General features: G+C 40.5%; 1 protein-coding gene across 7 annotated transcripts in view; it reads right to left on the bottom strand.

Annotated features, from left to right (window-relative positions):
- SMYD3 (SET and MYND domain containing 3) overlaps positions 1-26,704 on the bottom strand; it is a 359,336-nt gene that overhangs the window by 54,049 nt on the left and 278,583 nt on the right. For 6 of the 7 annotated variants that reach the window (XR_013392181.1, XR_003705990.2, XM_028724158.2 and 3 more), the window contains 2 exons: positions 2,495-2,585; positions 965-1,139 (listed from right to left, as the gene is read on the bottom strand). Coding sequence is in view for 5 of the 7 variants with exons in the window: in XM_028724158.2 (XP_028579991.2) it covers positions 965-1,139; positions 2,495-2,585 (266 nt within the window). In the remaining 2 variants the exon portion in view is untranslated. The remainder of the gene's footprint in view (positions 1-964; positions 1,140-2,494; positions 2,586-26,704) is intronic. The other variant, XM_028724157.2, reaches the window with a different exon arrangement.

Here is a 26,704-nt window from a genome sequence, read left to right as displayed (position 1 = left end):
CATCCCGGTCACATTGCTATACTATACAGTTGCTACCTGTTTCAAAGGAGAAAGCTTTTCTTTTGATCAAACCATATCAATCGAAACTAATTAGACACCAGGCTAAAACCAGAAAGTACCATAAGGAGTTAAGGAAGAACACGGTGCTGAAGCACTGCCAAAAATATTGTCTCTAAAAATGTACCTGGGAATATAGGGGTTTGTGAAAAGTACACGGGGATCCGAAGCAAAACACTCCAGAGTCCTCCAGGAACGTTTGTGTCATAAACACAATGATCAAACGCACCAGTACATCTCAAACAATCTGCAATTCTGCGTCACCCAGGGCAGAAAAAGGAAACCTATGTTTTTCAAAATGGTTCAGCTGAGGAACAATGTTCCCCTTTTAATTTAATTAATTTTAGAATGAATGATTTTAGAGTGTTGTTTATGTTGTACTTTTGTACTGTTTTATTGTTGTTAGCCGCCCTGAGCCCAGCTAAGGCTGGGGAGGGCGGGATATAAATAAAATTTTATTATTATTATTATTATTATTATTATTATTATTATTATTATTATTATTTTCTGAAGAACAGCTGACATGTTTGATCAGTGCACAAGTTTGAGTTGAGCTGACTACTCCTCACCCCTAATTAGGGTTGCCATATTTCAAAAAGTAAAAACCAGAACACCATGGAAAACCCCAAAGCTTTGGAGCTCCCCCCCCCAATTCCCCCCCCCAAAAAACCAGAGTTTCTCAATTGACTTGCCTAAGATCCAGAGCAAAGCACCACCTTTCAGAACTGCCCCCCCCCCGCCTTTGAAATCCTGTTAATGTCCGGATGTATGGCAGCCCTACCCCTAATGCTACCACATAGAATAATTAACAAATAGTAACATTGATGCAGCCACATTCTTGGTTCATACCCTCTTTCCTGGGCTGAAAGCGAATCTTGCAATAAATGACTGCATTTTTATCTTTTACCTGTAGGGCTCCAAAGTCCTGTGACCATAAAGCAAGGCTTCTTCCAAAAGGCCAAGATTTATGCAGGCGTCCATGGCAAAGTCAAGTACTTTCAGCTGGTAAATGTTGGCGTCTGGGAGGCGAGTGGCATTTTTCTTCAGTAACGTCTGGCATGTCACAAGAGCCTGCTCCCATTCTGACGTTTATTTGGATTAAGGATTAATCAACATCGTGCCATTCAAACAAAAGCTCATGAAAAATTACTGTCCAAGTTGGTGTCCCCTACTACATTTTCTGCTAACCAATTCAATTGTTTTGACTCCGCTGCGTGTGAAGAAATCTCCCCTTGTCTGTCACAAATCTCCCTGTACTTAGTTTCAGGGGATAATCCCTGGTTGCAGTATTTTCTCCTTCTCTCATAATTCTAGAACCAGGAGTCATTGCATGAAGCAGAATGTTGGGAGATTCAACACAGACAAAAGGAAGTTTGGTGTCTGTCATCTTGTGGCTTGTAGTGCAAACAGAAGCAAAACAGAAGGAAATGGTCCTTGCTACAACTGTCTACACGTTTTTTACTAGATACTGAAAGACAGACAGATGTAGAGCATTTGGTGGGGAACCCTCAGCCCATGGACCTAAACAGAGTAGCTTCCAACATTTCTCCAATGAAAATAGGGACCTCCCATTCTATAAAGATAATTTTACTATTTATACCCCACACATCTTACTGGGTTGTCCCAGCACTCTAGGCAGCTCCCAACATATATGAAACCATAATAAAATTTTAAACATTTTAAAAAAAAAACATCCCTTTGAATGGCTTGGAGGGTTGGATAACTCTACACCCTCCAATATTTCTACAATGAAAATAGGGACATTCTAAGGAAAAGCAGGACATTCTCGGTTCAAATCAGAAACCGGGATGACTTCTCTAAATCAGGGACGTCCCTGGAAAATAGGGACACTTGGAGGGTCTGAAATAGGCCTGTCAGACCTAGGAAGTGGACCAGGCTGCCTGTTTACATCTACTTTCCCAGGCCTGACATCAAATACGGCATCATGTGCAGAAGCTGCAGTTGAGGAAATGAGAATTATTTAACTGCAGGCAATATACTTGGGGGGTTTTTTGGATTTGGCACCATATTCTTAAAAGGCGCCAAATTTTAAAAGTGCCTAGTTTTGCCTGCGAAGTGCACTTGAGAATACTCCCTATTTTTCCTGGACCAAATCCATGCTGCAAATACAAAGGAATTCGTGGAGGTACAGAGGAGCAATCTTTCTTTGCAGCCCCAGCTTGAAATTTCATTGGCCTGATGTTATAAGAGTCAAAGTGATTGAGAAGTGGGTGGCTCCACCCACCTGTTAAGAGTTGAATCTGACACCCCAGCCAAATCCAATTGCCCACTCTAACACAGGCACTGAGGGCAATCTTTAAGGAACGAAGCATTTCCATATTCTAGAAATAGCAAGGAAGAAGACAGCTTTTATATGTCCTTGCCTCAAAAGGAAACCCATCTGCTCTTGGCCAGTTCTTTGGCATTGAAAGGATACCTTCTTGTGACTTTGGAGCTCCCATTTTATTTATAGCTTCTTTGGCTTCTTTCCAGGCCTGCTCATCACCTGCCAACATGTCAGCATCCTGCTTTGGACAGAAACAAAAGCACGAGACAAAAGCATTTGATTAAAAGAAGAGAAGCAAACAATGCCATCTTGCACCATGCAAATCTGAACAACGAGAAGCAAAAGGGGGGGGGGAAAGTTCCACTCAGCATGAAGTTGGAAAGCAGAGGATTCAATTGTCTTATCCAAGATAATTTGAAGTCTGTATTCAATTGAAGCCAATGGCAAAACTGTCATGCAACTTCACACATCTGGAATGCACACATTAAACAAAGAGTTGGGGGCTTGCTGGAGCTGTGTTCATGCCACTCTTTGTGAATAATTTCTATAGATTTTCTAACAAATGAGCTTATGATGACAAAGGCCCATCTAGTCCAGCATTTTGGTCTCACAGTGGCCAGGAAGAAGATGTAGAAAACCTTCAAGCAGGACCAAAACACAAGAGCATTCTCTCCCCTGTGGTTTCCAGCAACTGGTATTCAAGTATTACCACCTCCAACCATGTAGGTGGAGTATAGCCGTAAGCTAGTTGCCATTGATAGCCTTATTTTCCATGAATTTGTCTTAATGGTCATTTCTGTGAAGATAAATATATTTTATGAATATTAATATTTAAGAAGTATGTCAGTCAACTTTGAATGCACAGAAGATTTACGCAAGAAATCACAAATTGGGGAACATCGCTTAAATAAGATTCGTCTTCGAATGTACATAAAACAATTATTTATCCTCAAGTGAAGAACTAATTTTTTTTAATGTCATGTCATCAGTAAGAAACCAACTTTAACAAAGTAAATATGGCATTGTGCTCTCATTACGGTTCAGAATAGTGTTATTCCTTGATATGTGCTAATACTTAGGTAGCTGTAATTAAATACCACACACTCTAGCCTTTATCATTTACTGACACCAGAAGGTTCCTGGCCACTCATGAAGGTATATGTGATCAATTTTATATCTTAGTAAAATAAAGTATCACACGAATGAAGCATTCATCGAAAATTCAAAAGTATACTATAACAATATTTACTTGGTTGTATGTTTGATTTTATATATATATTTTAAAAGCAAAAAAAATAAAATAAATGTGTATATAAATCACACTTTTGAAAAAAGCCAAAGGTATCCGTGTTGGCCTATAAGAAAAAGGATCATATTAAGCCAATACTTAAATCAGACTAATCAAAATCACGTAAGAACTTCCAAGTACTTTGAAGTGCCACAGCTGGAAATCTGTTATCTCCTCCTACACTCCACCTTAAAACTTAGCAGAGGCAGGCTTAAATATCTTGACAAACATGAATAGACCCCCCCCCCCCCATTATTTCTCTCCGCCCCCCATTTCTTAACATCTAGCCTGATGAAGAGTTATGGGGAACTTGAGAGCCTGCATGGTGTTTTATTACATTCCTGTTTGCCTAATTATTATTATTTAATAGATTTTTATCCTACCCCTCCTCTCAAAGAAGCCCAAGGCAGGAAACAACAAAATAATAATAAGAATACATAGGGTGGTGCAGAGCCACTGAAATTAATGGACCTTAGGCATGTTCATTCATATGAATGGGTCTACTCTGAGTAAAACCTAGGCCACATGCACAACCCACAGTTAAAGCATTATGATACCATGTTAAGTAGTCATGGCTTCCCCTAAAGAATTCTGGGAGCTGTAGTTAGTTAAGGGTGCTGTAAGGAGGCCCCTGTTCTCCCTCCAGAGCTACAATTCTCAGAATTCCCTGTGAAGAGCGACTGATTGTTAAACCACTCTGAAAACTGTAGCTCTGTGAAGGGAATAGAGGTCTTCTAACAATTCTAACACCCTAAACAGATTACTTCTCCCAGATTCATGTGGGGAAGCCATGACTGCTTAACGTGATATTATAGTGCTCTGAATGTGATTGTGGCCTTAGTTGAATACCACAAACGATGGTAAAAAACAATCAAATAATAATCTTAATAATTTCATGAGATTGCTTTAATGTTGACATTGCAACATTTGGAAAGCAAAATTTTGAGGCATTTCATTGTAGTGTCTAGAGCAGAAGACTGAACATTGCATCTCAAACCACTTTTCCCCCAATGCATGATGGACTTTTGTGGTTATCTAGAGGTGGGATTTCAGCCTATTGTCACCGTGATCTGCCCCCACACTTATGTATCTTCATTCATGCACAACATCTGAAAGAGGCTACTGTTAGCCATTATCAAGGTGGAGGTAGAAGCAAACTGCATATTAAACCCAAAGTGTGAAAATAAAGTAAACCTATTCTCTGCTATATCAGTCTAGCTATGCCTGCATAAGGAGGGACATATAACTTGCTCTGCTTGTCATAGAAAAAAAAAATCATACTCAATGAATGCAAATTACGTGAGGGATATAGTAGATAAAATGGGGGGTGGGCGGACCCCTTCCACTAATATCACAAAAATATTTATACAAAAGGAGCTTAGGGATACTAATGCAATTTATATATCAATTATCATCCCAAGAGCACAGAAGTTAAGAGGTTTTAATCTGCATTTCTCACACAGAGGAGGAAAATTAATTACTGTGTGTTCCAAATAATAGAAAATATGTACCCAGAGCCCATATTAATTTCATGTGTAGCTTTGCAGCAACATCTTCCCATTCATGTCCAAAGGGAAGAAATAGGAGGTGAACTCTTGTACTACCCCAAGAGATGATTGTATCAAAATGGCCTTGGCTGCCTTGAGATTCTATGACATTCCGCATAAGGAAATTACAAAGAAAGCAGTGTTTCCCTTGCAATTCGCAAATGTACTTACCATAAAATCAGCTATCTGATCACAATAAGCTCACCTGGAAATAATTTGGTACAGAATGAAAGCTGCCACGGATAAAAGGTCAGCAGTAGGACAAAAAAGATCATGTTGCAGTAGCTATGTCAGTTATGTTAATTGTAAAGATCCAGACACGTTAAGCTTTGCATATAAAGCGAATGAGCTAAGTTTTGCCTCTGTCTAATTCAAAGGGCACAGCATCAATTACAGAGGAGCTGACTTGATGTATGTTAATATAACTGAAAGTAGAAATGTGACCCATAAAAAGTAATTACATCAGTGCAATATCATGGGTATTTGTTTATTTCCAGTATTTATATGCCGCTTTTCAGGGCACAGCCCTCCAAAAGTGGCTCACAATAAATATCTAAAAGGATAAAATATAACTAATACAATCTCAGCACAATCGAGAAAATTGAAAACCAGCAGTCTATAAAACACTATGCAGCTCAGGACAGCAATGCAGACAGAACAGCTTTTGCCAACCTGTTGCCTCCAGGTATGTTGGATTACAACTCCCATCAGCCCAAGCCAATGCAGACACGGCTGAGATAAACATTTTAAAAAGCCAGGAAATTCACCCGCCTGCCAAATTCAGAACTGATTTAGACAACTAAATGTGGAGTTGAATGTACACAAATGTGGATTCTAATGCTAAAAGAAGGTGGCTGAGTGCAGCAAGGTAAATTTTTGATCAACAGCAAAACTGATTCATTTGGGGCCAAGAACAAAGAGCTGTATCATACTTAGAGTAGACCTATTGACGGGGACTTCCGGTCGGCGCCAGCGTTTAATGGCGGTCCTCTCTTCGAGCTCCGGAGGAGGACTGCACCGCGAGTTCGGGTCTGACCCGCTACGGCGAGCGGGAGACCCCTAAAATCGCAGGCGCTGAAGCCTGTGAACAAGGAGACTCGGAGGGCACCTTTTGCGCCCCCCGGTACTGCGAAAGAGCCTTTTTAAAGGCTCCGGAGCGGCATCGGGTGTGAGCGCGGTGCTGAGAGTCGCTACCCAGCCCGTGGAGTGAAGCCGCGTCGCCATGAACGGAGAGCGCCGATTCCTTCCTGAAACTGAAATTCGACTATAACACCCGTGAGTAGGATTGAGAGATTGAATGGGACTTTTAAATTTAAATTCTGAAATTTGGCCGGAAACGGGAAAGGCATAAATCAAGGAAGTCTGCCTCCCCGGACTGCATGACAATTAAAGCAACGAAAGTGCAAAGCTGTATTTGAAAGAAAATTAACTTTAAAACTGTCAAAACCTGACATCTGATTCAAACTTCCCCCCAGTAAGCAGGAGAAGGGGGGAAGAAATTTGGACATTGCTAATCTGCCTGAAATTAACTAGAGAAAAAAAGTTTTTCTACTGCCCAATCTCCTGGGACGGACTTTTGGATTCTTTGTTTATTGCTCTACGCTTCTTTGTTTTCTTCACTTGGTTACAACTGATTGCTCCCTCTAGAGGGTTCAGAGGGAAACTGTTGCAGTCTGAGAAAGGGAAACAGTGGGACTTTCCATCTGCAAGTTTTTCCTGTGAGAACGACCTTGGGGATATGAGTGGTACAGCAGAAGAGATAATAACTAGATCCAAAGCAAAACAAACACAAAAGAAAAGGGGCTCAATACCAGGTTCAATACCAGCTGCGCAGGAAAAAGTGGCAACAGCATCTATGGAATCAATGACACAGGCACTGCTTAAAATAAACCAATGTTTAGAAGCATTGACAAAGCAGTCTACGGAAAATTCTAAAAAGTTGACAGAACTGACAACAAGATTGGACTTGAATACTGCAAGTGTAGTATCTAATACAGAATCTATTAACAAATTGATTCAAGAAAGCTCTGAAACACGAAAGATTGCTGAAAGTGCAAAAAATACTGCAGAGGAGACACAGGAGAAGCTTGTGCCGATTACAAAAAAAGTGAACGAACATGATGCAGCCCTAGCTTTGCTGGAATTACAGAGAAAGGAGAAAAATTTGAAACTAAGATTGGTCCCTGAGAGTGAAGGGGATAGCCTTGTGGACTTCCTTACACAGTATTTCTTGGAGTTTTGGCAAGAAGACCTACAGGAAGAAGAATTGGAGATAATAACAGCCTTTCGATTGGGCAGGAGGCAAGGCAAGAAGCCAAGGGATTGCCTGATTACCCTAAGATCCAAAGAAGAAAGAGATAAAATATTGAACCTACATTATCAAAAGGCATTGGAAATTGAAAATAAACAAGTACAAATCTTCAAGGACATCCCTAAATATATTCTGGAAGTGAGAGCCTTCTACAAAGATTTGGTCTACCTGCTGAAGAAGAATTTCTTACCTTTTAGGTGGGAGTTTCCACAAGGACTATCCTTTAACTACAAAGGAAGGAAGGTCAAAATAAGAACAGTCCAAGATAAAGAACAGTTTCTGGAGAGAAACCAGGAGGACTTGCAGAAAGGAACAGTAGAACCAACATCAGAAGAAAAAGGACCGACAGACATTGCAAACTTATCATTTGGACTTATACCACCGACTGAAGACGAACAACAGCTTGGAGCAGTTGGAGGAATAGGTACTTAATAACAAAATGTCTCTGCAGCTTCTTAGTTGGAACTGCAATGGTTTGAACCTTCCCAGGAAAAGACGTCAAGTTTTCCACATTTTGAAGAAAGAACAATTGGACCTAATATGTTTACAAGAAACCCATGTGACCAGGATACATAGAAAATTACTTGTAAATAAGAGATTAGGACAGGAATTTATTTCATCAGATAAAGTCAAGAAAAGAGGTGTGGTGATTTATGCAAAAGAAAAACTGGCCCCAAAGATGATATTTAAAGATGAACAAGGAAGATACCTGGCAATTGAAATACAAGTTCAAGGAGAAAAAATTTTGATAGTTGGAATTTATGCACCAAATGAAGGGAAGGCCGAATTCTTCAAGAAGTTGCATGAGACTTTAATGGACTATCTTGATTACAGAGTAGTAATGATGGGAGACATGAACGGTGTGGTCTCCACAAATATGGACAAGGCACAGAGACAAGTAATTTCCAAAGAAGGGAGACTACCAAAGACTTTCTTTGAAATGACGGAAAATATGGACTTGATTGACATCTGGAGAACAAGGAACCCTCTTGAGAGAGAGGGAACTTTTTTCTCTGAAGCAAAAATGACATGGACAAGAATTGACCAAGTTTGGGTAACTAGTAGTATGGCGCCAAAGATAAAAAAAATAGATATCTGCCCAAAGACTTGCTCCGACCATAACGCCGTAAAGATGGAGATGAAACTAACAACAACTGGATCCTTTAGATGGAGAATGAATGACACCCTCTTTAGAGATGAAGAGATTTACAAGAAGGCCCAAAAAACATTGAAAGATTACTTTGAGATAAATTTGAGAACAGAAGTGGAAAAAAGAATAATTTGGGACGCAAGCAAGGCCGTGATGCGAGGTTTCCTAATACAACAGAACTCTATAAAGAGGGAAAAACAGAATGAGAGGAAAGAAATTTTTTTGGAAAAAATGAAAGAAGGTGAAAAGAAATTGAGGTCTAAACCAAAGTCTCATGAGATTTTGAGAGAAATAAAGTATTACCAGACGCAGTATATGGAATTGATGAATCAAGAGATAGAATGGAAAATTAAGCAAATGAGACAAAGTACATTTGAATCAGCAGACAAATGTGGGAAACTTCTATCATGGCAACTGAAAAAGAGGCAAAAACTGAATACAGTGACAAGTTTAGAAATGGATGGAAAGATTATCCACAAACCAAATGAGATAAGTAATTGTTTTCAAAGCTTCTTCAGGAAATTATATGCACAAGGGCCAGTCAATGAACAGGAAATAGAAGAATTTCTTAAGAAACATGGATTACCAAAAATTTCAGAGCAAAGTAAAATGATTTTGAAAGAGAAAATAACAGGACAAGAAATAGAGGGTGCCATTCAGAATATGCAATTGGGAAAATCTCCAGGACCAGATGGTTTGACCGCTAGATACTACAAAGCGTTGAAGGAATGGTTAGTACAACCACTGAAGGAAGTCTGTAATGAAATTTTGGAGGGGGAAAAAGGCACCTGAATCGTGGAAAGAAGCTTTCATTTCACTTATACCGAAAACTGAGACTGAAAAGAACCAGGTTAAAAACTACCGCCCTATATCATTACTTAATGTGGATTACAAAATTTTTGCAGACATTTTGGCAAAAAGACTGAAGAGAGTGTTGGTAGGGGAGATTCATAAGGACCAAGCTGGCTTTCTTCCAGGGAGACATATGTCAGATAATGTGAGGAATATAATAGACATTTTGGAACTGTTAGAAGTGGACATTAATAGGAAGGCTGTTTTAATTTTTGTGGACGCGGAGAAAGCCTTTGATAATATCTGTTGGAGCTTTATGAAGAAGATCTCCAAGGGATGGGGGTAGGCCAAGGTTTTGAAAACGGTATAGGTGCAATATACTCTGAACAAAAAGCAAAGTTAATTGTAAATAATGTGGTTACGGAAGAAATACCCATAGAAAAAGGTACACGACAGGGATGCCCAATATCCCCTTTACTTTTTATATCAGTCTTGGAGGTTTTGTTAAACATGATCAGAGGGGACCAGTTGGTGAAAGGAGTTCAGGTCGGAGCCAGACATTACAAATTAAGGGCATTTGCAGATGATTTAGTATTGACCTTGCAACAGCCAGATACTAGTACTAAAAGAGTATTAGAATGAATTGAGATATTTGGTCAAGTAGCAGGATTTAAATTGAACAAACAGAAAACGAAAGTGTTGGAGAAAAATCTAACAATTGTTGAAAAAGAGAAGTTTCAGAGTGAAACAGGTTTAGTGATAACAAAAAAAGTGAAGTACCTGGGGGTAAACTTAACATCTAAGAATGTGAACTTATTTAAGGACAATTATGATAAATGCTGGACAGAAGTAAAGAAAGATCTAGAAATATGGTCAAGGTTGAGACTTTCCTTGTTAGGCCGAATTGCTGTCATCAAGATGAATGTATTGCCTAGAATGTTGTTTTTATTCCAGACGTTGCAGATCGTGGATAAGATGGACTGTTTCAAGAAGTGGCAGAAAGATATATCTAAATTTGTCTGGCAGGGCAAAAAGCCCAGAATAAAATTTAAGATTTTAACTGATGCAAAAGATAGAGGGGGGTTTGCCCTGCCGGACTTAAGACTCTACTATGAATCGGTAGCTTTCTGCTGGTTGAAACATTGGCTGCTTCTTGAGAACACAGACATTTTGGATCTGGAAGGGTTTGATAATAGATTTGGCTGGCACGCATATATATGGTATGACAAGGTAAAATTGCATAAAGGTTTCAAAAACCATATTGTTAGGAAAGCATTATACAATGTTTGGATGCGGTATAAAGATTTATTGGAAAGTAAAACTCCCAGGTGGTTGTCACCAATGGAAGCCAAAGAGGTGAAAAAACTTAATATGGAGTCTAAATGGCCAAAATATTGTGAAATTTTAGAACAAGATGGCGGAAAAGTTAAATTACAGAGTTATGAGAAATTAAAGTCCAAAGTAAGAGACTGGCTGCATTATCTTCAGATAAACGAGGTATTTAAACAGGACAGGAAAATAGGCTTCCAGATGGAGAGGTCAAAATTAGAAACAGAACTGTTAGAACCCAGTACTAAGAACTTGTCAAGAATGTATAATTTGCTGTTGAAATGGAACACACAGGATGAAACGGTGAAATCAACTATGATTAAATGGGCGCAGGATATTGGTCATGACATTATGTTTGCTGACTGGGAGCAGTTATGGACCACCGGTGTTAAGTTTACGGCATGTAATGCCTTAAGAGAAAACATAATGAAAATGACCTACAGGTGGTACATGACCCCAGTCAAGCTTGCAAAAATTTACCATTCGCCCAATAATAAATGCTGGAAATGCAATGAGACTGAAGGTACCTTTTATCACCTTTGGTGGACCTGCCCGAAGATTAAAGCCTTTTGGGAAATGATCTATAATGAAATTAAGAAAGTCCTTAAATGGACTTTTCCTAAGAAACCTGAGGCTTTTCTCCTGGGCATGGTTGGCCAATTGGTGTCAAGGAAGGATAGGACGTTTTTCATGTATGCTACTACAGCAGCAAGAATTCTTCTGGCAAAGTATTGGAAGACACAAGAACTACCCACTCTGGAAGAATGGCAGACGAAGGTGATTGACTATATGGGACTGGCAGAGATGACCGGCAGAATCCGTGACCAGGGGAAAGAGACAGTGGAAGAAGATTGGAAGAAATTTAAAATATATCTTAAAAATTGCTGTAAAATTGAGGAGTGTTAAGATGTTAAGGAACTAGGAAACAGAGAATTGCAGCTGTAATCAATAAGTTAAAAAAAAGGGGGGAATTTAATGAAAGTGAATTAAAATAAATGGTTAATTGGAGGAGTTGCTGAAGAAATGTAAAACAAGGATGCAGAAAAGGGGAGGTATGGGGAAGTCCGGGAAGTAAGGTGCATGAAAATAAGATTATGAAATTATACATGTTTATATGTTTGTATGTTTTTGTTTTGTGTATTGTTTGTTTTTATTATGTGTTTGGAAAATTAATAAACATTTATTTAAAAAAAAATAGAGTAGACCTATTGACATTACTGAATGCATAAAGGCTATTTTAATTACATCTATTTCAATGATTGTGTTGAGTATGATGTAGCTAGGATACAACTGCCAGGACCTCAAGTCAGGTATAAAGGTAAAGGTAAAGGTACCTCTGCCCGTACGGGCCAGTCTTGACAGACTCTAGGGTTGTGCGCCCATCTCACTCTATAGGGGGCCAGCGCTGTCCAGAGACACTTCTGGGTCACGTGGCCAGCGTGACAAAGCTGCATCTGGCGAGCCAGCGCAGCACACGGAAACGCCGTTTACCTTCCCGCTAGTAAGCGGTCCCTATTTATCTACTTGCACCCGGGGGTGCTTTCGAACTGCTAGGTTGGCAGGCGCTGGGACCGAACGACGGGAGCGCACCCCGCCGCAGGGATTCAAACCAAGTCAGGTATAGGTCAGCAATTAAAAAACACCAGTGCCAGTGAAGTTTATCGGAGACTGTGTCTGTGTCTGCATGCAATCAACCTCTCCTCTGCTCTTTTTATTTCTCTGTGTGCTCTGTGAGACTGGTGGTAGGGAGGGGTGAGGAGCAGGTTGCAGCAGGAGGGGGAAACTTCCTGGCTTCTTCAGAAGCCTGCCTCACCTCTGTCTCCTGGCCCCCTCCTCTCCAGCCTCTGAATCAGGGCTGCTCTCTCCCCTGACTTCTTTCTGCTCACTAAACTCTGTTTCCTCTTCTGTCACACCTCCTCCTCCAAGTCTGCTCCTTCTTCTCCCTCTGACCTCTCCTCGGTGTCCTACCACCAATCCCCTGGCTCTGGGCCGCCTTCTCCTGGGGTTCCCTTGAGGGTTCCCTAGCTGGTGCCTCCCACCACTCTGTTGCATCCAGCTAGCGCATGACAACAATGCATGAAAAGAGAAATTCTGTTTCTTTATCAACAATGTGAGTTTTGCCACTTATTTCAGTGTGCCAATACCGATTAAGAATTAAGTTAATTCCATTCTTAAACTGGCTAATACCGATTAAGAATGGAATTAACTCTAAAGAGGCTGAATTATCTTAATTGTATCCAAGTGCAACTTTCCACATTACACTGGGCTGCATTCAATGTAGTGCTGAGGCAGGTTCTCCATCAGCACAAGTATTTCTCCTTGCACAATGGAAATTATCCCTCTCTCCCCCCTTCCTCTGCACATCCCTTAAATCCATTCTAGGGGTTCCCCCAATCCTCCTGAGCAGATTGGGGGCGCTAGCAGAATTGCTTAGTTAAATACTTCCCATTGTCTTAATCCCAAACTACATGCCATACCCAAAACATATAAGTGCAAGCCAACAGCACTTTATTTGTGATTCGAGTGTGGAAAAGAGCTTACCCAACTCTTTCTCTGGCCATGTTCCTCCAGGAACTTTTCCCTTTATGTGTTTTTGGAACCAACCAATTACACATTGGAAATATTGTGGGAGAGGAGGGTGGGGTGGGGTAGCTACTGAGGCAGGGGCACAGCAGGTGGGAAAGGATTAAACACCCTCTCCCAGCAGCACCGCACTTTCAATTGTGCCCTCCAGAAGCTGCATTTAAAAATTTAAAATATACATCAAAAGAGACGACCAAGGCAGGGAGCCTTGTTTCATGCAATCCTCACTATTCCAGCTTGCCAAGAAAAAAAATGTCTCTGCCTTTTACAGAGATATCAAAAGCCAGTGATGTTATAGGCACTGCCATACAGTAGAAAATCATGCCTCTAGCATGACAGCAACCCTCTTTTAGGGGAGAACAGTTCTTCTTAAATTTAGAATTAGTTGTTCTCTGCACCCAAACCAATTCCTTGTTTAAATAACCAGCATTTTGCTCATTTTGGAAAATTTATTTAAATTGAACAATGTAATCCTATTGCTCCGTTTGGAGCTTCGTAGACTGTGAAACATTTTGGAAAAGACTGGTGTGGTAGAAAGCAAGAAAAATATGGGACAATATACCTCTATCATATCTACCTCTGTAATCGTGTGTGGGGATCAGACCTTAGTGTCATGGCCTCCTTCCACTGTTGTTTGGCTCACACAGGTGTTTAACTCACCTGGCTGTTTTCCTTTTTTCTTTCTTTTTTGCTGCTGGAGCTGCAACACTCACTAATAGGGCTCCCTCCTGCTTACAGGGCTGGGTTCACTCAGGGCTTAATTGTTACTGGCAAGCTTTTCACATTTTTTTCTTGTATGGAGGCAAGCTACGACAAGGGCATGTGAATCAGCTACTATGGACTGCAGAAGACCACAATTAGAGCTGATGATATTAGGTGATTAACAGCGAGTGGTGATGAAAAGGGATTGAACAATGGGGGGCGATGAAAGATTATGATCACGTCAGTCGGAGACCTCTGGGAGCAAAAAGGTCTGATTCACTTTAAGTATGGCTAAACTGACATTTTTCCATGCCTGCAGGATAGGTTGCAAATGGATTGTAACTGGGTCTTTAAAACTGAGTGGAAAACTAGACATCTAGCAGAGGTGGGGATCTCAGGCCTGGAGGCCAAATGTTGACCTGTCTGGCCCATGGCACTCTCCACAAGCCACAGCCCTCACCACACCCTTGTTGAGTGTTTAACTCTCCCTTGCTTACCTAGATGGAAAGGTGTATGCATATGCCCTTTGGCATTTTCAGGGCTGGAGTGCTGCCTACGATACAAATTAAGAGTCACATCTATTTATTCTGTGTGCCTCTGACCACATCACCCCCTAGTGTTCAGAATTTTTGGCTTTTTTTAGTTGTTAATATTTTTGTCTGCTTTTTGCTTTTGGGAGGGGGGAAGTCTGAACATCAACAGCTTTTCTTCTGTGAAATGGGTATTTGGTGGTGTCTGTGATGGTTTCTTAGATTTCCAAATGTGCCCCGGGACCCCCAAAAAACCATTATAACCAAAACTGAATGGTGTAATTAAGACCGTTCACAGAATCAACAATCATACAAATTTCATACAACGGTCAAGTCTTTCTAAAAAATATCTGTGTTGGAGTTGAGAAATGCTTTACTGAAGAATTAATGTTGCAACTTGAAAGAACCACCTATCAGTTAATATGTCTGATTGTGTTCATCCAATCAGATGCCTGAACTTAGTCAGTTTGTTGGTTAAGGTTAAATCCCATACCACTGAATACCATATGTAAGTGAAAGTGGATTTTTTCCCATCTATAAGCAATTACTTTATGTGTTGCTAGCAACAACAAAAAATACTTGTTAGTAGTTGTGAAGAAACTAAACCAAACTGCGGGAGGCAGTGGAAGACAGAAGTGCCTGGCGTGCTCTGGTCCATGGGGTCACGAAGAGTCGGACACGACTAAACGACTAAACAACAAAAAGTTGTGAAGAAAGGCACTAAGACAGTCCTCAAAATTTTCAAGTAATAATAGCATGGCTGAAATTAAATCATAAAATAATTTTGCTTATTTCAGCATAAAGCTGAGGCCAAAATATTGTTAGAAACATTATAATTATACTGCATATGTTCTATAAGAATTTTGCCCAGATATGTGTTGATCTTAAGCCTTCTTTAACAGAAGCAATAGCAATGTGTTTCAAACAGGAGCATGTTTTATCACTGCCTTAAGGAACAAAGTAGTGGTGTTTTTTAAATGCAGCACACATGAAAATCTCTACAAGTATATAGATCACAAGTTAATGAGGAGACCATTATTTTGGTTTTGTAAAAACAAAAAACAAAAGCTAAAGTGAGCAATGTTCTATTTACATTCTGGAATTATAAGGCTATACATATGGGAAAATGCAGTACAGGAACTGCCAATGTAAACTGCTCAAATGGAGGGTAATGCTATGCAGCCCAATCCTATTCATATTAAGGGACAGAAAACACCAGCTCAGTTATTAGGGAAGCAGGGGAAAGATAATTCCCTTGCCCCCACCTCTTTTGCTCCCTTGATCTTATGCAATGATATCTTGACCAATACTGCCCAATCATTTGTATATGATATATATTCACGTCTAGATAAGCAGACTTAATTTTGCCTACCTTTCTAAATATATTGTTTGGTTTATTATTATGTAATGTACTTTTGTACTTTTCTGTTGTTAACTGCCCCGTAATCCTCAAATAAGGGCAGTATATAACTTCAATAGTCCCGCTTGGACTACTGCAATGCACTCTACGTGGGGCTACCTTTGAAGGTGACTTGGAAACTACAACTAATCCAGAATGCGGCAGCTAGACTGGTGACTGGGGGCGGCCGCCGAGACCATATAACACCAGTCTTGAAAGACCTACATTGGCTCCCAGTACGTTTCTGAGCACAATTCAAAGTGTTGGTGCTGACCTTTAAAGCCCTAAACGGCCTCGGCCCAGTATACCTGAAGGAGCGTCTCCACCCCCATCATTCTGCCCGGACACTGAGGTCCAGCGCCGAGGGCCTTCTGGCGGTTCCCTCATTGCGAGAAGCAAAGCTACAGGGAACCAGGCAGAGGGCCTTCTCGGTAGTGGCGCCCGCCCTGTGGAACGCCCTTCCAGCAGATGTCAAAGCGATAAACAACTACCTGACATTCAGAAGACATCTTAAGGCAGCCCTGTTCAGGGAAGTTTTTAACGTGTGATATTTTACTGTATTTTTGGTTTCTATGGAAGCCGCCCAGAGTGGCTGGGGAGGCCCAGCCAGATGGGCGGGGTATAAATAATAAATTATTATTATTATTATTATTATTATTATTATTATTATTATTCAATAAATAATAATAATAAAATACTCCAAGCCCAATCCTTAGCAGCTGTGACCAGCATCAAGTCCCCCCGAGTTCTTTATTACTTCCTTTCAATGAACACTTCCTTTCAATGACATGTGTTTAGGATTAAATTCTTGCAGTGTAATCCTATGCATGTCCACTCAGAAGTAAGTCCCACTGTATTCAATGATGCTTACTCTCAGGTACATACACACTTGTGGCTAACCTGTGACCCTCCAGATATTGCTGGAGTCCAAATCCCATCTGTCTCACTTAGCATGGCCAATAGCCAGGGGGTTGTATTCAACACAGTGCTAAGTAAATGTGTTCCATCAGTGCAAGGATTTCTCCCCCTCTCCTTCCCCCGCATGCCCACTACATCTGTTCCGGGGGTTCCCACAATCCTCCAAACATATTTTGGAATGGTGTGGGGCACATACAAGGAGAGGAGGGGGGGAGCCTGTTGCACTTGCACTAAACCTTGTGCTTCTTCTAACACAAGGATTTCATTGACTGAAGAGTTGTAGTCCACCAAGATCTGGAGACTACAAGTCAGCAACCCCTGCTGAATTATAGAGTTGGAAGGGACCCTGAGGATCATCTAGTCCAGGCATAGCCAAACTCGGCCACCCTGATGTTTTGAGACTACAGTTCGCATCATCTCTGACCACTGGTCCTGTTAGCTAAGGGTGATGGGAGTTGTAGTCCCAAAACATCTGGAGGTTGAGTTTGCCTATGCCTGATCTAGTCCAACCCCCTGCAATGCAGGAATATGTGGCTGTCCCAAATGGGGATTGAACCTGCAACATTGGTATTATCAGCACCACGCTCTTACCAGTTGAGCTATGTTCTATTATAAATATATTATAAATCAATAGTATTGATTTATAAATGTATAGTTTAATTGCCCAGCTGTAAATCAGATTCTTTATTGACAATCCAAATGCAAAATATCACAATAGCCTCTCAACTGTTACAGTAAATCAAGATAAAGTTATAAGATACCATTTTAATGAGAAAAGTGTAACAATAAATGCTGTTTCAGTAACTGGCTATAACAGAGGACAGGGCTAGTCAACACAGACAGAATCTAACCCTGTTATATGAGCAATGCACTCAAAGATAATCATGACTTTAAACCTGTTGCCAGAGCATTCTTTGGGATGTGTAAAGAGACACATAAAGGAGGATTATATCTTTTGTATTAATTAAATCTCCAAAAGCCATATTTCTATAACACCGAATCATAAGGCAAATGTAACTTTTTGTTAACTGAATGAACCTTCACAGATTAAGACTGCGTCATGAATGTGCTTACTATACCCGTTGAGTACAGTGAGATTTACTTCTGAGCAAACATGTCCTGCCATTGTTAATATGAAAGTAATCTCTTTTATACATATACGTTGTAATGAAATACTAAAATAATAATCTTATGGAGCAGCTCTCTTCTACACAGCAGTTTTAAGAGTATTAAGTTGCTAAATAGGGGAGATGTTATCTAATGAATGTGTTAGGATTAAAATAATACGGTGTATGATACACCAGACAAAAGCATCTTTTGTTCAGGCCTGGAAATCTTTAGAGGGAAAGGGAGACATTTTGCAGTATATTTCCATAAAATTATGTAATTTGTGTTAGCTAGTTAATGAGATTCTTCACTACCTCAAGAAATTTTTCACTTTTTCTTTCTTTTTTGGTAAATAATACGTGAATTTTTCAAATTTCCTTTTAGCAAAATGTAAAGAATACAATTTATCTTACATGTAAAAAGGGCTATTCTTAATTTAAGATTACATCTCATCTTATCTTCAAAGCTATGATATTACAATGGGTTCTTATTGGAGCACAGGTGGGTTTTTTCATCACTCCTTCCTAATCAAGGTTGTGGCCCAGGAAGAGAGAGGAGAATATTGGAAGGAAATGAATGGCTGCGCAGATGGCATTGTTGGAAAAGGTTTGGCTTCCTGGACCACGTTGTCCACTTCTTTGAGAAAGGACTGCTGAGTTGCACCTTACAGCGGTTGACAATAATGTGTTTGCTAAGAGTATTGTGAACCCAATTAGGAGAGCTTTAAACTAAACCCTGAGGGGGAGGGAGATAATATTACAGACAGGGGAACACTTGGAACTGGGGATCATAGCTTCATTGATGGCCAGGAAAGTGAGGTGGTGCTCCAGAAACCTGCTAGAGGACAGGAAACTACAGCTGGAGGGATTGACTAATGTACAGAGTCTGGGAAATAATCAATATGAATTTGAGTTCTTAATACAGGATGGCAAATATTATGTAATAGGCTTTACTGAAATCTGGTGGCATAAGACTCATGCCAGGAATGTAGAAATTGAGGACTATAATCTATTCAAAAGGAACAGACCAAGCAGGAAGTGGGGGGAGGATGTGTACACTTGTGAAGAGATCAATGGCCTGCAACATGGAAGGCAGGTGGATAGTATATGGGTAAAAACTGTAGGAGAAGTAAACAACAGTGACCTTGCTGTGCATGTAGAAACCTCTGTTTTTTTATTGCCAAAATGTAGCCTAATCTACATAGGTAAGAGTTGCATCTATTGCCTCGGCCACATTTGCCTCCTGCCCCAACCAGAACTAGCATGCTGGCCCTTGAAGCCTGCCCTTGAGAAAATGTAGTCATCAGGCTGGAAAAAAAGGTTCCCCCCATCCCGAGGCTTTTTCATTTTGGGGGGGGGAGTTGTAAGTGGAGGCGTAACAGAAGTGCATAATGTTTATGCAGGTAAAGGTAAAGGTAAAGGTAAAGGGACCCCTGACCATTAGGTCCAGTCGTGACCGACTCTGGGGTTGCAGCGCTCATCTCGCTTTATTGGCCGAGGGAGCCGGCATACAGCTTCCGGGTCATGTCGCCAGCATGACTAAGTTGCTTCTGGCAAACCAGAGCAGCACAAGGAAACGCCGTTTACCTTCCCACCGGAGTGGTACCTATTTATCTACTTGCACTTTGATGTGCTTTCGAACTGCTAGGTTGGGAGGAGCTGGACCGAGTAACAGGAGCTCACCCCATTGCGGGGATTTGAACCGCTGACCTTCTGATCAGCAAGTCCTAGGCTCTGTGGTTTAACCCACAGCACCACCCGTGTCCCTATACGTTTTCTCCCTTACTTAAAATATTAGAAGTTGGGGGTCCCCCAATGAAATGGGTAGTAAATTCAGCACAGACAAAATGAAGCAGATCTTTGCGCAGCATATAATTAACAGTATGGAATGCATTCCCACAATATGTGGTGATGCCCACTAGCTCACATAAGAGGGTTCCTGGAAGGAACATGGGTCTGTCAGTAGCTCATTAGCCGCCATAGCTAAATGGAGCCTACATGCATCTGAATACCAGTTACTCGGATCTACACAAAAAGAGAAGACCATTGCCTTCATGATCTGTTTGCAGGCTTTCGAAACACATCCAGATTTTTATTTATTTATTATTAAATCCATATTAATGAACTCAGTTTCTCAAGTTCCTAATGACTGCCTTCTTCCTGATACCTGCCTATACCTAGCCATAAAAAGCTGGGAGGGAGAACGCCTACCCCAGGCAATGCAAAGGATTTCACTGTCACTAAGAGCCTGGATATGCAGAGATGCTGAGATTGCTGGGCCACAAGCAATTTGGAGGTCTAAGTTCTGCTGATGCGTTTAATAGAGCCAGTACAGCACTTTAATTACCATGAAGCACTCGGAGCTCAGAAAATCATTACACACTATTCTCTGCTGTAAATAATGACCACTGTTGGTAGATGTTCCTCCAGTCTTTAAATGACAGTGCCTAAAACAGTTTGCATGCAAATGAGTTCTTGAATCATCCAATTTCCTGAACCTTTCCATTTATTAATTATTAATCTGTTTCCACCATTATGATTGAACCTGCTGTCTAATGACAAGCTTGTTGCTCCTGAGGTATACTTGGGGCTTCAGAGCTCTTTACTACCCCTTGCACTGCCTGCTTTTGCAACCCCCCTCCCTTTGCTCATCATAACTACCAAGACACCGATTCTATTATAGATATTACGGTAGGTCACTGGTATCTATATTTGGTTTTTACACCCTACCCCCTTTGACACACATTTTATAGTTAAAGGCTGGGAGCATCAAATCCCTTTCCCAACACAGAGATGCACAGGCTAAATTTAAAGTGTCAAGTTCAATTCAAATTTAAGGAACTCAATTTTGCAAGCCGCATTATCAGCTGTTACCCACATTTCATAACCAGGGGACAGAATTTGAGAGGAATCGAAAACAAGCAGTTAAGGAGTATGCACACTTTCAGAACATACTTTCACTCACACTCACTGCTAACCTGCAGAAAACGCGTCTGAACAAAGAAGAGAATACCTCTCATAAGCTGCAAGACATATAACATCTACCACAAAATGAAGAAAATATTACAGAAGTGTAGGCCTTTTCAAGCACCTTGTGTAATTTGATGTATAAATGAAGGACAATTTAGAAGTGGCCCTTTTTCAAAGTTTCAGTCCTCACTCACAGGAGCTGTGACCATTTGAGACACATTGGACTCTCCCACAATTTGTGTGACATACTTGATGCAAGATTGCAAAGCACATGATCTATTTAATAATGACGAATCAGATGGCAAACCCAGAGTATTTTAATTTTCTTCGCTGTATCATTTAAAAGGCTACACTTAAACAGAATTTGTCTGCTGACTTCAAAATGTATCTTATTCTGCCACTGCACATGCACACACTGGCGCCCCTAATTTTAGTACATTTGCACATACCCTATCCTTCTTCCTTAGCAAATAAACCTGCAGATGGGAACAGATTACAAAACTGTAAAAATAAATTCATTGTTCATTGTTTTAATATTCATTTTTAAGCAACATTCACAGCAATCTGAGCCGACTATTGAGCTGTTCTATTGTGTAAGCTGTGTTCAGCTAATCAGCCAAACCAGGAAAATGCTAACTATGTATTTCTCACTGTTCTAATAACCTTTATGTAATTGAGTCATATCTCAAGTCTGATACTTCTACCAAAATATTTACATAGCCAAATGGGTTGTATTTCATTCTGAACAGCGCTGCAGCTCGACCATGCTTTGTTTCCCCTTTAGATTAAAGCTCATCATTTTCACACTACCTTCCATACATGACTTCCCATGTTAATTAGCTAAGTACATGGCGAGAGCTCAGCTTACTCATTTTTCTCCTCCAAGTAAATAAGTGGTTGTTGATTCACATTGTTACAATAGAAGCTGAATCAGCAGGTGTCCTTCAGGCAGGATTTTAAACAAGTAAAAAGTCAGCATCGTGTCATGATCTGGTCAAGACATGAGTCACACTCATGTCTGGATACGGGAGTGGAACATACAACACATAAAGTGATAACATTTGGATTTGACCTGACAAAGCTGTTTCATCTGGAATTTGACTTCCTGTGTATGCAAACACAAGTGGACATCAGCCCAAAGATGCTGAGAGAAGCAGTTTTTGGAATGAACTCTTAGCTGTCCTAAAGTGATGCTTGTGCTATGTCTATTATATTTCCCGAATACTTGCAAGTTCTCATTTATAAAATCACCATGGCCCAGGGTTTTAGTGAAAACTGAGACTACAATGTGCCTCAAATGTTAAATGAAAGAATAATTCTGAAATATCCAGGTGTGTGTGTGCGTGCGTGTGTGTGTGTGTGTTCTGAATCTCTTTGTGTCAGCATCTATAATTGCTAAGTGGTGAGAATAACCTTTTCCATTTCTAAACGAAGTGTTGCTACAAGCTATAAATACTAATCTGCTGCTGTATGTGGCATGACCAGATCATAGTATCTCTCTACAATTTTGTTTTCCTTCCAGAAATGGAAAACTGTGGACAAGGTCATAAGGAATTTTAAAGAACCTAACAAAGAGGGGTGGGGGATAGCCAGTTGCTGAGGACCTGCTTTCTTTTGGCTCCTAATTCCTTTTCCCATGAAACATCAATGACCATGTGAAGGGAGAGATGTGTACCCGCTGGCTTCAGCACAAACCTAATTAATCAGAAGAAACAAATGGAACATATATATAAAAGGTGTGCATATGATAGGCTTTTGACAGCTATTTATGGTAGGATTAGCCATATTGACCTACAGGATGTGTAGTCTGCTTTGTGGTTAAAATTATATTTTCTATGATAGAAATTTCTATGGTATATTATAGATTTTATGAAATCATTATAGTGCATTATTAATTTTTGTTCATGTTCAGGACGTGTAGAGTATCACAATACAGGACTTAAGTCTGCCATCAATCCTGTGCATATGTTTCTGGGAGTTTGGTTTCTCTGAAATCAATGAGGCTTACTTCTATGCCAACTTACACAGAAAAACTGCTTTGTACAGAGGAAGACGATTCGTCCATCTAGCTCAGTACTGTCTCAGCACTGACAAATGGCTCTCCTGGGTTTCAGCTAGACATCTTTCCCAGCCCTTTCCAGCCCTACCTGGATATTTCAAGAGATTGAACCTGAGGCCTTTTGCATGCAGTAGATGTACTCTACAAATGAACTACAGCCAGTGCTGTAATTCCAGCATAATGAACTGTTGCTACATTTTGGCATAATGGACACCCCAAGCTAGCATATGATAAAGTGTTAGGGCTTGTTTCCACTGCCCAGCCACCAAATTCCAGTCAAGCCACTGGTCTGAGCCTCACAGGTACCTGAGGCCTGATGAAGGTATTTTGGCTGCTACATAAGACAAGGGAGAATTTGTGCTTCTTTGAGACACTAATTTTGTGGAAATAGCTGATGCTATCTGATGTAGATTCGTATGCATTTATTCCCTTGCAAGGCTGTAGACAGAAAACAGAACAACAAAGCTGTAAAGTAATTGTGTGATGGAATTGGCCCCAAATAGTTAACATTTTGTCCTTCTCCTGGCAGAGAAAAAAGTCTGCTTAAATTATCTACCAAAAGGTTTACGTTTCTTTCTAGGCTCCTGGCTTTGTGAGTAATGAGATTCTGTTCCTCTCAGATGACTACAAGGCTGGACTCTCAGGAGAGTGTTGTATTCCAATCCTGTTTCGGCAATTCAACACACTAAGCCTGCCAAATTGTCATGCCATATTAATGCCAGTTTCCCCTTCCAGTAGTCTCTGAATCTACATTTCTGGCAGACCTCTCAGAGTTCCCATTCATTTGTGTGAACTCTGCTTTATTTTCTGCGACCCCATGGCATCACAACCCACTCCGACATGTTCATAAATATTATGAACAGCTCCCTCAGAGAAAAGAGCCTTACAGCAACCAAGAGAGGTAAATAACCACTGGGGTCTCAGTCTCATTCGTCAAAGCCTGCCATTTGGTCTGCACTCGATGCTGACCAGGGTAAATCCTAGAAACCGGAAGCTGAAGGGGCAAGCTGGCCATTAAAACCAGAACTTAGACATGATTCCTGGGCTTTTAGTGACATTTCTGACTAAAATACAATATTGCATCTACCCTTGGCTACTCTGAAATACATACAAGGCAACGAGGCCTCTTGAAATTTAACAACAAAACCAGCTTCACTGTCCGCAATGGCCAGATGAATCCATGTCATCGCAGAATTACCACCCCTGTTGAGATACAACTGCTGCCCACTACCTGTAATTTCTAGAAAGGATTGAAGACATTTCTGTTTTGATAAGTTTTTACAGTTGGGTGGAAAGGTAGGTTAGGCCGAGAGGCCTCTACTGGCCCAGGGTCGTCTAGTGAGCTTCATGGCCAAGTGAGAATTTGAAATCTCGTCTCCCAGGTCCTGGTCTGACATGCTAACCTGGCTCTCAATCACAGCAGCAGCTCTCAATCAATCTCTCAGTCATAGGGCCTAAGATGGTTGATGATGGGGAATTACTCCCTTAGCTACTTGGATCCCAAACTGTTTCGGGCTTTGGACACCAGTACTAATACCCTGAATTGAGATCAGTAGCTCACTGGCAGCCAGTGCAGAACTTTCTGGATGGGTGACACATGGTCCCATCAGACTTCCCCAGAAATTGTTAAAAACCATCAAATACACACACACACACACACACACACACAGAGAGAGAGAGAGAGAGAGAGAGAGAGAGAGAGAGAGAGAGAGAGACGAGAATAAAGAAAAAATATTATTGTAATTCTAAAATAATGGAATTCAACAAGACTTACTTCTGAGTAAACATGAGTGGCTTTTGCTCTAAATATGTGATTCCCAACGTGGGGCACACGCCCCACAGGGGGGCAATTCGATTTTTAAGGGGAGCAATTCAAGAATGAGTTATTAACAGTGAATAGCCTTTTAGGCTTCCTCCACGTGAATAGGAGGTCACCTTTTGAATAATAATAATAATAATAATAATAATAATAATAATAATAATATGGCAAGGGGAGTGGGGGGCATCAGGATTTTAGAGATGCTTAGGTGGGGCATGGCCAAAAAAGGGTTGGGAACCACTGTTCTAAATCTTCAGTGCCTTGACCAGCTTCTGAGCAGTCCCTGTTTAAAATATTTGCCACTCATATAATGTAATCTTAACATTGCAAATTAATGCACGAATTCAAGGTAGATCAATGCTAGGGTTTCAGCTTATGAGCATGCACTTTTTTCTACATCATAAAATATTACCTGTGGCAATGTATGTACCAAACAATACCAGAAACCAAGGATACTACAGGAGCAAAAGCTGATTGCTAGCAAGTACAGAGCTTCTGTTAGTTTTCCAGTTTTGAATACAGAAGCAATAACCTTAAAGATATGGCTGAAATGGGTGATACTAAAGCTGTAATCTATACATTTTCCACTAATAAAGGCTCTCAAAGAAGACCGTGTGCAGAATTTTGCAGCGTTCACATGAGACTACCGCGCTTTATTAATTTTGCACTCGTGAACTAGACTGCCAGACATTACAAAATGTGACAGGTCTTTTTTAAAAAAAACCCACATATGAGTTTGTTGATATAGTGGCTCATTATCTCAAATAGGAATAGCAGATATTCAAGGGGTAGATTTCTAAATTGATGCTGATGACTTATACATTCTATGAAAGACGATACCATAATTTTCTCTGTGGAGGTAATGCTTGTAGAATGTAGGCATTTAATACTTACCTGAAGACAAAACAAAGTATTCCTTTGCCAGCTTAGCATTTGTAATTTTTTCCTAATGCTATTTGTAAGGTATGTTAGTAGTGAGAGTTCTAGGGGAAAATAAACGTCTTGTAGAATTTCTCTTCAGTTGCAGTGCTACAAAGGCAAAATATGACAACCTACTATTTAACGTATGGGATTTTAGGAGGGGCACTGCTGGATGGACAAACTAATAATTACAAAAATATTTTTAAAACACTAGATTTAACCTGAAATTTCTGGGCTGGTAAAATGTAAACCAAGTAAACAAAGAACTTATCCAAACATGTGGGAAGTGCTGTTAAATCTAGCATTTTAATTTTATGAGTATCAATGCAACGGTGTTGGTTTTGCTTTAATTTTACTATAAAGGGATAACTGATACAGAAATTCAGCAGCAATACTTTTTGGTAGGAGACATTCTTAAAATGCTAAGCAAATATATGGAAATTTCAGGGGGAGACTATTTCAGAAAAGAAGGTCTGTTCTCACCTCACCCTACTGGCATAGGTTCCCGTGACCAGAATAGGCCATTGTGTTTGGTGTAACTATGTGACAACTACCGCCACTGAAAGTGAGTGACTCATGGGGTCCTTTGGATATAGATGGCAACAGCCACCTTCTGTTTCATCAGGGAAAAGGGTGGGGTATAAATAAATACATAAAACAGCAGCAGCAGCAGCAGCAGCAGCATAGCTGTCCCATACAGGGATCAAACCTGCAACCTTGGCATTATCAGCACCACACTCTAACCAACTGACCTATCCAGCTGAGTGGATATTCCACTATGCTGCATGCAGGGAGTTGGACGAGATGATTCTCAGGATCCCTTCCAATTCTACAATTCTATGAACAGCAGGCCCCAAGCAACAATTTGGGGCAAGTGGCACAGACTGAAGTACATTCCCTATAATCTGGACCATTCTGCATGTTCTCAAACATCCC

This window comes from Podarcis muralis, chromosome 3 (assembly GCF_964188315.1).
Source record: "Podarcis muralis chromosome 3, rPodMur119.hap1.1, whole genome shotgun sequence".
Classification (NCBI taxonomy): Eukaryota; Metazoa; Chordata; class Lepidosauria; order Squamata; family Lacertidae; genus Podarcis; species Podarcis muralis.
Note: the sequence above shows the minus strand (reverse complement) of the source record. Positions and strands in the feature narration are given on the sequence as shown.